General features: G+C 38.6%; 1 protein-coding gene across 1 annotated transcript in view; it reads left to right on the plus strand.

Annotated features, from left to right (window-relative positions):
• The window catches only part of nrxn2b (neurexin 2b), a 605,543-nt gene that overhangs the window by 326,812 nt on the left and 265,609 nt on the right, over positions 1-13,122 (plus strand). Inside the window, exons 14-15 of the mRNA XM_053415562.1 lie at positions 184-565; positions 1,724-1,914. Coding sequence (XP_053271537.1) covers positions 184-565; positions 1,724-1,914 — 573 coding nt within the window. The remainder of the gene's footprint in view (positions 1-183; positions 566-1,723; positions 1,915-13,122) is intronic.

The raw sequence follows: 13,122 nt of genomic DNA on the forward strand, positions 1-13,122 counted from the left end.
ATTCTTCAGTTAAAGGCATTTTAATATTAAGATTGCTTTTCCAATAACAAATTTATATAGATGACTTATACGTTTAACTTACTCGTCTTGAAAACATATGTACTAATGGTTATAAGGTTCCAATAATATCTCTATTTTTAAGTTGATGATGTTTTGTTTTTTCTGTATCCTTCAACGTTCCAGGCCAGATGACTGGTGCGCACACACGTCTCGAGTTCCACAACATCGAGACGGGAATCATGACTGAGCGTCGCTTCATATCTGTAGTGCCCTCAAACTTCATTGGCCATCTCCAGGGCCTGACCTTCAATGGCCTGCCATATCTAGACCAGTGTAAAAACGGCGACATCTCCTACTGCGAGCTGAACGCCCGCTTCGGCATGCGCCACATCATTGCAGATCCGGTGACGTTTCGGACGAAAGGCAGCTACTTAGCGTTAGCAACGTTACAAGCTTACGCCTCCATGCACCTCTTCTTTCAGTTCAAAACCACCACCCCCGAAGGCCTGATGCTTTTCAACTCTGGAGACGGGAGCGACTTCATTGTTGTGGAATTGGTGAAAGGGTGAGTTGTTTAAAAAAAATGGACACTGGTCGAAACGTTTAATGTCACTTCTCGGTTGGACCCTTCTTGCATCTCCAATCTGCTGTTGACAGAAAACAGAAAATTACCTGAGTTTGCATAGGGCTGAAAAGTCACGGAATGTAATTTTGTAACAAATCAAACCCAAACACGGTGTGTACTGAAGTATTATTTAAACTATATGTTATGGCTGTTCATCAGTGTTTTTTTGGATGAAAGTTGGTGAGGTATATGTGAGTAATTATAATCAGTTTTTATGAAAGATCGGCTGAAATCTTTAAATCCTGGAGGTTGTTATTTGCTGGTAAACAGAAAGTGTAGAACTATCTACTTCTGGTTTTCTAAAAACCTGTCATTGGTGCTCGTGTTACAATCTGACTACTTTGCAAAAGTGTGAGCACTGTGCATTTCTCTGATTAACAAGTATTTGGACAATTCATGAAGGAGCTTGAACCCTGGAAAAGCTGATTCGAATTTTCACCTAAAATACTGTGTATAATTAAGGATCAAAAAGAGGCTTTAGCTATTGTGTCTCTCTTCCTCTTGTGCTCTATACTTAGCCTTGTTGCAACACAAAAGCCTGAGCTGCCTCTGCGGCATAAAGACAAGAGGCTACATAAAGGGACTAGAATCAACGTAGAAAAAAAATGCATACCTTCAATGGAACAGCCTCAATAGCCTTAACCCTAAACACAAAAGAGAGCCATATTTGTGTGAAGGAGGGAAGTGTGCCACCTCATATGCCTGTGGGCAAACAAGGGATTGGAGACAAAAGCAGGTTTCTATATTTATGTCAAACCAGTGAGTAAGTGCCATGGACAGACACATCAACTTGAATTGTATGTATTTACACCAGAATATGTCTTTAGAGAAGAGGATCAATACATCAGAAACAGTGTAGAAAATAATAAAAAATATTATCAGATTTTCAATCACTCCATCATGATAATTGAAGAGTTGAGTGCTGTTGATTGTGACCTGTATCAATGAGGGGTCACTGAGAATAATAAAATAACTCAAATAACTCAATATGAACCATTGTTGCCCCCATTTTCCTGAAAATTAGTTCTGACAGAGATGCAATGATTCAATTTTTATAATGACCTCAAACTGTCCTTACACTGATATTTTTCTTGACAGGTATGTCCACTACGTCTTTGACCTTGGCAACGGGCCGTCGCTGATGAAGGGCAACTCAGACAAGCCCCTCAATGACAACCAGTGGCACAACGTGGTGGTCTCCCGGGATGCCAACAACGCGCATACGCTAAAGATCGACTCACGCACCGTTACTCAGCACTCCAATGGAGCCCGTAACCTGGACCTCAAAGGTAACAGCAGGCCACCCAGTGCTCAGTTATCAATTTTTCCAGAAAACATAGCTACTGATGGGAAATACTTATTACTCATCTTATTGTCAACCTTGGTTTGTCCCTTGTTGTGTTGTTGGACTCTAGCCATGAGAACACGCCTGCTCAAATTCATATAAATTAGATTCACTTTCAAAATCACAGTGGCTTTCACAATAGGATCATTGTACATCCATTGGTATTCTCAAAATGTCTGCAGCTGTGGCTTTACAGGAAACGGGCAATAACAGCAGAATCCTTTACCAACTGGTATCTTAACAAAACCTAAAAACTAAAGACCAAGGTGAAAAAGGAATCATAAACTGAAAACACTAACAGCTTATGGTTTCATGCTTCTGTGCTTTGTTTCTTTCCCTTTCTTTTTTTACTTTCACTCACTTGTTTCAACCGAGCTGCCTGACTGACTGGAACAAACACCGTCACATTGAGTACACTTGACTTTTACTGAGGAAACAGTGACTTTAAATGGAGACACCTTTACTACTTTGACTTTAAAGTGTGTTGCCCTCACGAGTCCTCTTGAAATAACAGCAATAGTTATAAGGCACCCAAGTGGGAGAAAATATCTGGTCCAGGCTGACTGGTAGTTGATGGCTTTGGATGTCTGAAATCGCGTCAGATGTATGAATTTGATGCTGGGGAGTTGCTCCCTGTGCTGCCAACAATTGACAGCATGGTAATCAAAGATGAAGAGATATTTACTTGGAAGAGAGACAATAGGAACTTGACAGTGGACAACAGAGGTTGCTAGGTAGTGTCCTTCATGCTAGACTCTTTCAAGTGCCTGTCTCTACTAGTATTAAGATTAGCTCTGGATGATTCATGTGCTCTTGACAGCACTGTAGGTTGTTGTGTAAAAACACATGAGATTGAGCACCCAGGGCGCTTGAAAGCTATTGGGAGTCAAAGATCAAAGAAGCCCTGACATTTTTCAGAAAAACATGATTTATTGACACTTTATCTTTCGTTGTCCTTTGGTGTATGCATGCTGCAATTAGAAAGGATAATCTTAGGTCCTCTTGTTAACAAACAATAGTACTGAGGAAACAGCAAGCTTCCATAGGCCAAAGACCCAAGGATTAAATAGTTTGAAATATCTCATAGTGGTTTTAGCAGTAACAATTATAGTTAATGACTTATGACGCAGACATGTCTGATGAAATGCAAATAAAATGCAATATGCATGTATGGCCAATTATGTTATTGTGACATATGCGCAATAGTAGGAATGTAATTAATACAAACAGCAATTCCCATATGTAATGTGTGCTTGTTTTTTTGAGTATAGCCAGCTGCAACATAAATCTTTCATTATGTATTGTGTGTGATTGATGGACAAGCACATCTCCTGTGCAGTTGTCACAGCATATCTGCTCCGTTGATCTCCTACAGTAAGGTAATTGATCTATGTTATTAGATGGGTTTTTGACCCTGATTAATTGCTTCCAGGCTGTGACAGAGACTGTTGTCAATCATCACTGACATTATGCTGCAGGTGTTGGACCGTGGATTGCATCGTAGCAAGAACCCTCTTCCCAACGCCATCTTCAAAGTCTCCCACCATTTGCAGTCATGTTACACTGCGTCCTTTCTAATCAAGCAGAAATGCATCACATCTAATCCCCCAGCAGAAGAGATCCACAATCATAGCTGTCATTATAGTTTAGGAAAAGTAAACATAATCTGTCTTCTCATTGTTTGGGAAAAGCAGTGTTCTCCAAAGCTATACAACTGGTGTTACCGTTGTCTCACTCAGCCTGACTGATTAATAGAGAATTGTACCACCTTCTTTTTAAAACCCCACCAACCAAGCGTGCGCCCCCAAGATCCCTCAGCTGCCTACCACAGAGCCATGCAGCAACAATGGCTTTATTTGCATATTCAAAATTACAGACACCCCGCACAACGAATTCTCACAAATGAAACAGAAGGCATACATTTTTTCCTTTTCAAGGCCCAATCTACGTTGTATACATGGCTGGGGAGTGAACCGCTATCTTTATTAATCTCTGGGCCACAGCGTTTGAAACTTAGTTATTTTCATTGGCCCTTATCTCTATCTTAGCAACTCTTGTTTTCAGGGGGTGGGGGGTTGAGGCGGCTCAGTGCTAGTGGGAAGAATAATGGTTGGACTTAAGTCAGGGCAAGATGTCTCACTATTCAATTCCCTTATCTAATTGGGCATTCAAACCATGCTCTGTAGTTCAGCTGTGACAATTCCCTTGCTAAAATATCATACACAGCTCAAGCACTGCAGTGCCATAAACATGGGAGTAAAGCACCAGATCTAAACCTGTATAGGTGGAGACAGACATGTACATATCATTTATACTACCACACATGATGGGCACATACTTTTCTTCCCTTTTAGTATTGTACAAAGGCTGTGTACGTTATGGAAGTCGTACAGTCACACAAACAGTGTGAAATGAAAAAAAAAACTAAACAAAACAGACGTCGTATAGCATCATTAAATTGTCCTACTCAATCTGTTTGCTCTGTTTTAACACCATTTCTGCCTGCATTTCGAAAGAAAAAAAAACAATTCTCTAAGCTTTATCTGTGTAATTGCCCAGAGAAAATGGGGAAAATTGGTTTTGTGCTCTCTGTCTTCCTCCTCTTTGTCTTTGGACAAGGAAAAAATCTTCAAGGCATCCCTCTTTGTCAGCTTAAGTATAATGAGGGAGCAACACACACTCGGTCCCCTAGGATAGCACAGAGTGGATCTAGTTTTGTGTAGTCAATGCAGGTCTCAGAAGAAGACATGTTGAACATACACCAAGCAGGGAATAAAAGTATTTCATTTCTGTTGACAACCTGCACAACACAGTGATAGCAGGTTATTTTTCCGCATTCCTGCCCCCGAAATAGCCTTGTTGATTCTCTCAGCGATCAGTTCAAGAGGAGCCTTATCAAATATGCCACAGAAGCTTTACAATATGATAATACAAGACATGATAAAACAGATCTTTTAGTCATGCCACTGAAGGTGAAAAATACAATAAATCACAAGAGGCTTAAAATGATTGCCAAACAGAGTTCTGATGTTTGGAACAGGCAGAATTTGTGCTTGTTCGTTTGATATGATAATAATTACACATTAGGACCTGTACAGTTCAGCATCCAGCCTTAGTCGTGACTGTCTTGAACAATTAGTCAGCGGGGATAAGCAAAGGGAGAGAGTGTTCCTTTGTCCATATACATTTCACTAGCATAGTACATCATGATCAAAGTAGAACCACTTGTTGTCACAGAACCAATTTGCATAGCTGAGCTAGAATGGAGCCTCTAACATATTAAAATTGTCATATACGAAATCAGACGAAGTAAGTTTTGGAATTTCCTTAAATGTAAACCAATAGGGGATGCTCAACAGTACAGATCTGTATCCGTAGACAACATGGCTCCCCAGCTGCCCATTTCCTGCAGTAAAAGTGTTGTTGATTATCACTGGATATATTCAGGGGAAAAGGATTCTCCTTCATCAAACACATCCCCTTGTTTTTGTTTGAAAGTGTTAAAAAAGCAAGGTTTCATAGAGTAAGGTCTTTTCCACATGGCATTTAAGTACTTTGCTACATGACCTTAGAGCCCATTTCTTTATTTACTATTTTTATAAGGCTGTTTGATACAAAATATAAATAAATATGTCCAGTACTGAAATATTGTGTGCCAGCCAGGTGGTTGTTGTCTGTACATTATTTTTTTGTTGCGGCTTTGGTGTAATTACCAGGAATTGAAAAGACCATCAACAACCTCTGGCGATGATAGCAGGAACAATTAGTGGCTTCCTCTTTATGACAGGAAGCAGCAGGTCTCATATGATATGTCTTCATTTGAGTAACACTCACCAGTAGTACCACTCGGGGTGGACAGGGGCTAATTGTCCCCATTTGTTTATGCTAATCATGCCAACGTTCCCCAATTAATTTAACAAAGATATATTGATCATTAATTAATTATTGCTACATCTGACACCTTGCACCAAGGACAGGTTAAGGTTGATTGGTGAGTGTTCTCTGACAAAGGCCAAAGACAATGTAAACAATAAGCCACAATATTAAAATCAGTTACCAGTGTTGATGCTGCATAATGTGCATGTCCTCCTCATTTATTACAATTTGACATGGAAAAAAAAAACACACAGAATTAAAAAGTTTTAGATGTTAACCCAAGCAAACAGCACTCCCCATATTAAACAAAATGGAAATATTTAATTAAAGCAAAATGCCCTATATAACAACAAATAGTTAAGATAACAAAGAATATAAGACTACAAAATAATTAATATTTTACCTTATATGTATAGCACTTTTCATGGGAATTATTACTTCAATAAATTCTAAATTCTGGCAGTAATTAGGTTGAACATTTTTTGTTTCTCTGTTCCAGACCTTTACAGTAAAATGCAAACCATCGACACTTGTTAACAAATCAAACTCAAGTAAATAAATCAAATAGCTGTAAGTTTTAGTAACTCTGAGTTGTTTCAGTAATGGTGTTTTAGTTATAAAGCTGAAGTTGGAGTAGTGAACAGTGTTGGTTATGTGGTAGAGGAAGTAAAAACACCCATTGCCCTGGAATAACTTGCTTCACAATGCAACGAACATGACAATATCAAAGGTATTAATATTTTTATCAAATACAGTTATGTGACACAAGGTAAAACAGTAGAATAAAACAAGCAAAGCCTTTTCAGGTTGACGAGCTACAGAGAGGAGGAATAATTTGGCATACCATATTTTGACTGTGCCTGTCCCTTTCTTTTGAAGATGCTTGCTAATGAGACATACTGGTGTGGAATTGTAAAGAGATGACATTGAAAATGTTAAATTTTTCAACAAATGCAGAACAAATTGAAACACAATGTAGAGAAGAGGGTTGGCAAAGGAGAGAGAGGAGGAGAGAGAGGAAAGTAGGTACACACATTTTAATGAGCTCTACTCTTGCCAGCAGTAAAATTTAGATTAGCCATTTGATCGGCGCAAGGCTTTTCTGTCTTCTGTGTCCTGGTTAATATCAGCTAGTCGCTAATCCTGCCACAATACTTGTTTACCTGTATACATCTTGATGCATCTCAGTATACCAGGTGCAACACAAATTCTAGCCATTGTCTTTCCCACCGTCCCCACAACAACCAAACTTGGTCCAAGAGAGGAAGCTGTGGTTTTCATAATGGACAGTACAAACAGCATCAGGTGGAAATCTGATATTTAAGACACATCTATTCACATATTTCCATGAGAGAATATAGTGTTTGCAGTAACAACATTGTTGTGGCATGCTTACCATTATATATGCATGCCTGTGACCTGCCACATATATAATCTATAACCAGGGAATAACGTCTGTTGACCAGCTCTATGTTAAGGCGCTTGGTCAAAGGCTTCTCAGTAGGATGTACTGTATACATCTACAACCAAGACTATCATAGTTAAATGTTATTTACTCTTTTTTTGATTCTATGGTCGTCACATTTGTATCTTTGACATATACCTTATAGTCTTAGCATAGTTGTGGCCATACATAACCTACACATTTACTAGTGTCCAGACCGGCTCCCAATAACCTTTTTTCCAAAGTATTGAATTTCCCAAAACTGGATGAATAATTAAATTATCCATCAATTTCTTCTGATGCAATAGAACAGCTGTTCTACTTCGAGCCCCTATCTATTTTCCCTGTAAGTGCGGAAGAGCCTAGGCACCTTGTGAGGAAAACTCTTATAAGCAATATCCTTCTTTAACTGACTGAAATTAAAAGCTGAACTTGAATCAACTGGCAGACAAAAAATCAAGTTCTTAAGTTATCCAACTGGTGAATTTGAGCTTCTGAGACGATTAAAGCCACAGTCCTTCTGCCCCAGCTCTTTTTTTCCTGCTAATCCATAAATACCATGTGCCAGGCGAGCCTAAATGGTCCCCATCAACAGGCTGATGACGTCCCAGTACAGAGTTCCATTAGTAGCTCCCACCTCATCGGGCTCATTTTAGAGGTGGTCTATAATATATTTAACTTGAATGTTAATATCCTACTACGTAGATAATTTCCATGTGCTTCCCTCTCTACCAGGGGGGATTCTTCTGCTACGCTTCTCCATAAGAGGATCAAATTGAGCCTAGCAGCTCAACTGTCTTTCTCAAAGACATAGTATCAAAGTGTATTTGTTAAAACGGAACATGATGGTATCCACATTGTCAGATAAAAGGAACATGACTCCTACCGCTTAGAACCCTGAAACCGCTGCTGTTGGAGCTTTCATCAGTTTTGACAATTCAAAAAGAGGTTGCCAGCATTTGGCCTTGTGCAGGCAACACTGTGTTGCATAAATCACCCTTCATGAGCATTGTAGTGTATTGGCAACACATTGGGCACGGTCATCCCGCTTTAACCAATAGATTAACATTTCCTCTCATTTAAAGCCAACCCTTTAGGTGTAAGCACAACCTATTCCTTATATTGTGTGGAGATTAAATAACATAATACCAGGGTATCTTTTGTTATGTAAGAATAATTTGTATTATCCTTCTCTTCCACAATGGCATTTGATTGTGAAAAGCCTTTAAAGTCAACATCTCTGGGGCAATGGTAACAAAAGGGCGGTGAGACTGATTATGTGATGGACAAGACAGAGATGTGATCATACTCAAGAAAGTCCAGCTTTGAAAATTGAAATCCAATTCATTTCTACTGCAGCCACCATGGAAACAGGAGAGGAAATAAAGTGCTACAACTGCTGTGATCTGCAGCACTAATTACATGTCTTTGCTGTGACGCTTTCTTGACCTCATCATCTTTAGAAGAGCACACAGTGTTAACTCAAAGGGTGTCAATGTTCAAATGTTTCAAGATCTTAATAAGCTCAATGCTGAAACCGTTGAAGGGAGGGCTTCACCACTCAGCTTCTGTAATTGCTACTAGGTGTTAGCTCAATAAAACCTCCATTGAATTCATGGGGAAGAAAAATCCTTTAATACCAGTCTCCTTAACAGAAAGGCTATTATTTTTATCCAAAAGATACTGTATGTTTCCAACAGCGAATTCCACTCTACTGTATTTTGGCAGTTTTAGCAATAGTCTTTTATGATAAACATATGAAGGCTTGAAGAGACGTGTGCTAGGGGCATCACTTCATTGATGTCTGAGACCATTAATCTCTTTGCTAGTTTTGAAGATAACTGTTATATGTTCCTGTTTTGAATACGCAAACACTAAGGAGTATATGAGCTAACTGATGCTAACTTCGAATACAATTGTTCCTTATGTGGCCGATATAATGGTTCCTCCAATTATCTAAAGACAAGTGTCAGTTTCTTGAACCTAATCAGGCAGGTAAGTAGTGTCAAGAAAATTTATAATTACTTTTAGGCAAACAGATATTAAGACTCATTCTGCTAATTGAAATGTTTAAGATGGATTATTCTGCCTTCAAACTGGACCATACCAGCTTCCCAGGGGTCCCTTGAGTCTTGTCAGCTGAAAGTGTCACGAGCAGAAACAGTGTACCAGGTGTGAAAGTCAGTTTTCAGTTCAAATCTGATGTAGCTTGAAAAAGAGAACTGAAGAATTGTCACTTTTGTCTGAACCACTTTATTGGATGTACTACAACACATGTACCTAATTCAATTTCCTCTTAAACAGTGCTTTAGTTTGCACCTGGTGCCGAATTGTGAATGACAGAGGGACGCGGCGATGTAATGAAGATCTGCCAAAGCAGCGCCTGGATGCATTTGCATAATAATAACTAAACAAATCACTTGCAGCATAACTGGATTAGTGCCTCTTGTCAGATAGTATAAATGTCTCGAGCAGTTTCTCAGCCTCTGCATGACATCTCCGCATGGGAAGCTTCAGGAGTGTGAAGACGATGGAAGCTGTTTGTGAGCCATGTTGAGTTCATCCACCCGAAATTAATAAATTTGTCATTATCTAAATCATTATCTGAACATTTCGTGACGTTGCCTTTATCATCGTCAATGTAAATCAACAACACCTAACTCTTTCTATTTTTTAATTAATAAATGATAAATCTCCATTATTGTAGACATACTGCCATTTATTAACCTAAATCATTATTCGATAAACACCTGTCTTTTTTATAATCCACCTCTTACTCAACTGAAAAATAAGTAAATGTGACTGCTCAAAATGTCAAGGCTTTTATGTAAATCAACTTATATGAAGTACTTTCAGAAAGTTGTCAAACCCTCGTCCCCTTTTTGCGGACTTAGGGTTGTAGATTTATTTGTAATGAGTATACGTATCCATTTTTCTTTTGAGTCTTTTTAATGTTGTTCGGCAAACACTAGGCAGGCTGTCATGTGTCTTGCACACAAAGGCACTTCTGTCCAGCCACTCTAAGATAACCCAACTCTCACCCAGGCTGTGGCTGATGGAGTGCTGCTGAGAAACTGAACTTGTTCCATTTCTCAACTCAATCTTATCGTAATCTTATTCCTTGGACTCAATGAATCGTTTTTTTTAAGTTGACATTGTCGAACCCAATTCTGGACATATCTTCATGGTCAGATAGTTGAAGAAAACCAGAGACAGTTGAGTGCCACAGAAAAGGGATGTTTCCACTTTATCTTTAGAGCGTGAGTATTGATGAGTTACATTCTTAGTTTGGATCTATAACAAATTGAATGAGTTTGAAAAGTTTCTTAAGAAACTGACGGTCCTTTGCAAAGTCCCCTAAAAATGTCAGCTTCTTATCAAGATGTGGTGTTCTCCGTTTATTCATATCCCTCTCTTGTCCTTCTCTACACCCTCTATTTTTCCGCTGAGTGTCAGGCCTCTCTCAACAAATGGTGGGCTAGGTAGCTTGAGTGCTGCAAAAGAGCAGTGTGTTTGAGCTTTTTCTCCTCCCTGACCTGTCTTACATTACAATTTACTATGGCATTACTCACAGTTTTGGCCATTTTCCCACCTTCCTCTCTCCCTCTTCTTTTCTCCCTTTCATCAAAAGACAGCTTCTTCATCAGAGGTGTAACCGAAATGGAGACAACACTTGTTCTGAGTGTATTTGTGTGTAGGCCTGAACTTGACAAAAAACTATAAAGTAAAAGCAAATAAAATGCAGATGAATCTGTCAGTTAGTCAGCTTGCAAAATATAATATAAAGAAATCCTAAAGGGCTATAAATTACATTAATCTGAGTATACTGTATATCGTTGTTGAGTTGTAAAATGCTTTGTGAGTCGAATAGTTTGTAATCAGTTTCATAGGATGTCATTCTCTTAAATTTATAGAGAATCTATGCTATATTACAATTTGTTGGGCCAGTAGACACATGGAATTTCGTTAAACATTAGCAGCTTTAATGGATTTGAATTAACGGTATTATACATGTCTACATGGTTTCATTCCTATGACTAGCTGCTGCAGTTGCTTGCAGTTTGTCCAATTCACAAACATATTTTTTTTACATTTTGCTAACGTGCAAAACATGGTCTGTGAGGTAAAAATATCTGGGTGATAGAAATTGATTTGGATTGGGTACAAAACATTTGTCCCCAAAATGAATAGTAGAAAAAATAGATACAACACATCTTTCCACTTGTGGCCTTATTTAGAAGCGAATGCGACTGACTGACCTTTGGGCCTCATTGGCTGGCCTCTAGTCCCCTGACAAAGGCCCTGCTAGTAATAATGCTCCCTCATGAATAGGATATTGTCATAGGTGCTTTTTTCTTCTCTACACTTTGCACCGGTCTCCATCTCAGACTCAGAAATATATGTTGACGGTGAAAAATCGGCGTTCATCCATTTGCGATGTTATTGTTTGTAGACCATAAAAAGGAAGAAACATGCAAAATCCACCTTTAAAAATATTTCCCTGAAATATATTTTTACAGAAATGTAGTTATTTGATTGAACACATCTCTCATATTAATAAACAGGTGAAGAAGATTGGAGTAAAATTACAGATTTGCTCTTCAGACTGTGAATAATAGAATAACTGCTAGGACACTGGCAGCAGCTATTGTGAACTAGGACACCGATTCACAGCTAGAGATCAAAGTGATTACATATAATATCTTAAAAATAAATTCTGTGAGCCTACAGTCAGTCACAAAAGGCATCAATGCAAGTTCACATTTTAAATCTGTAAAATGAGACTTTGACCAGAAAAATGATACAGCAGAACAACTGACACAGACTCTGAAGTCATTTAGGGTGGATTCAAGTAAAGCGAAACAAGATGGGTTGAAAAGGGAGATTTAAAAAAAGGACAGGGTGAGGATGCTGTGTGCAGAAAAAGTGAGGGTGGAAAATGAAAGGGCAAGGGAGATTAGGACAAATATGTGGAAAATGGAGAGTAAAAGATAGTGACGGAGCAAAGTGAGAAAAAGTGACGGGGAGTAGAAAGAAAAGAGCACAGCCAAGGCAAAGCGAAAGGACAACGAATATGAAGTGACATTTCATGGAGGGAGAATGGAAGCATGAAAATGTGTAATGATGCCTGTGTGTGTCACTATACAATCTTTCACAAAGTGCCACCAGCAAGTGCTGGCACATATCAGGAGCCCACACAGGGACCCACAGGCCAGCTGGTTGGATTTGGGTCAATCAGGTTGCAGTTACATGGTTTTGAATGAAAAAAAAATATTCAAGTATCTTTATCTCTAAAATACATACATTTCCGTGTAGGGAAATAATGCTTCAGTTTGATACAGCACACTTTCCCATATATGGTTGTGAAGCGACTTTGATTTTAGTTGTACTGTAAAGTTCTGCTTCTAGGCCTGCATTAGCTTCATGTGCAGCAGCTTTGACAAACCCCAAAAGTGATGATGAAAAAATCAACCAATATGGTGATTTGTGATGTGCCAATACATTTTTTTGACAATAGTTGTATGTAAATATCAGTGATTCCTGGCCATGATATTAAATTTAAGTCAAGGCACAACCAGATTTTTACGTAATAAAATACACCAAATTTTAAAAATGTTCCCTATACTACACAATGAGATCATTTTTGGAGGGTTAAGAGCGTCACTATACATCACTATTAAGCAACAACATTAATGTTTTTGCATTATTAGTTTTTTGTGTAGTATCACATTTTAATGAATAATACCTGCCATTACGATTAAGACAAATATGCCGCTTGCCTAAAACTGCCATAACATACAAAATATCAATATTTGTTTTAATTTGTTATGA

This window comes from Pleuronectes platessa, chromosome 23, assembly GCF_947347685.1.
Source record: "Pleuronectes platessa chromosome 23, fPlePla1.1, whole genome shotgun sequence".
NCBI lineage: Eukaryota > Metazoa > Chordata > Actinopteri > Pleuronectiformes > Pleuronectidae > Pleuronectes > Pleuronectes platessa.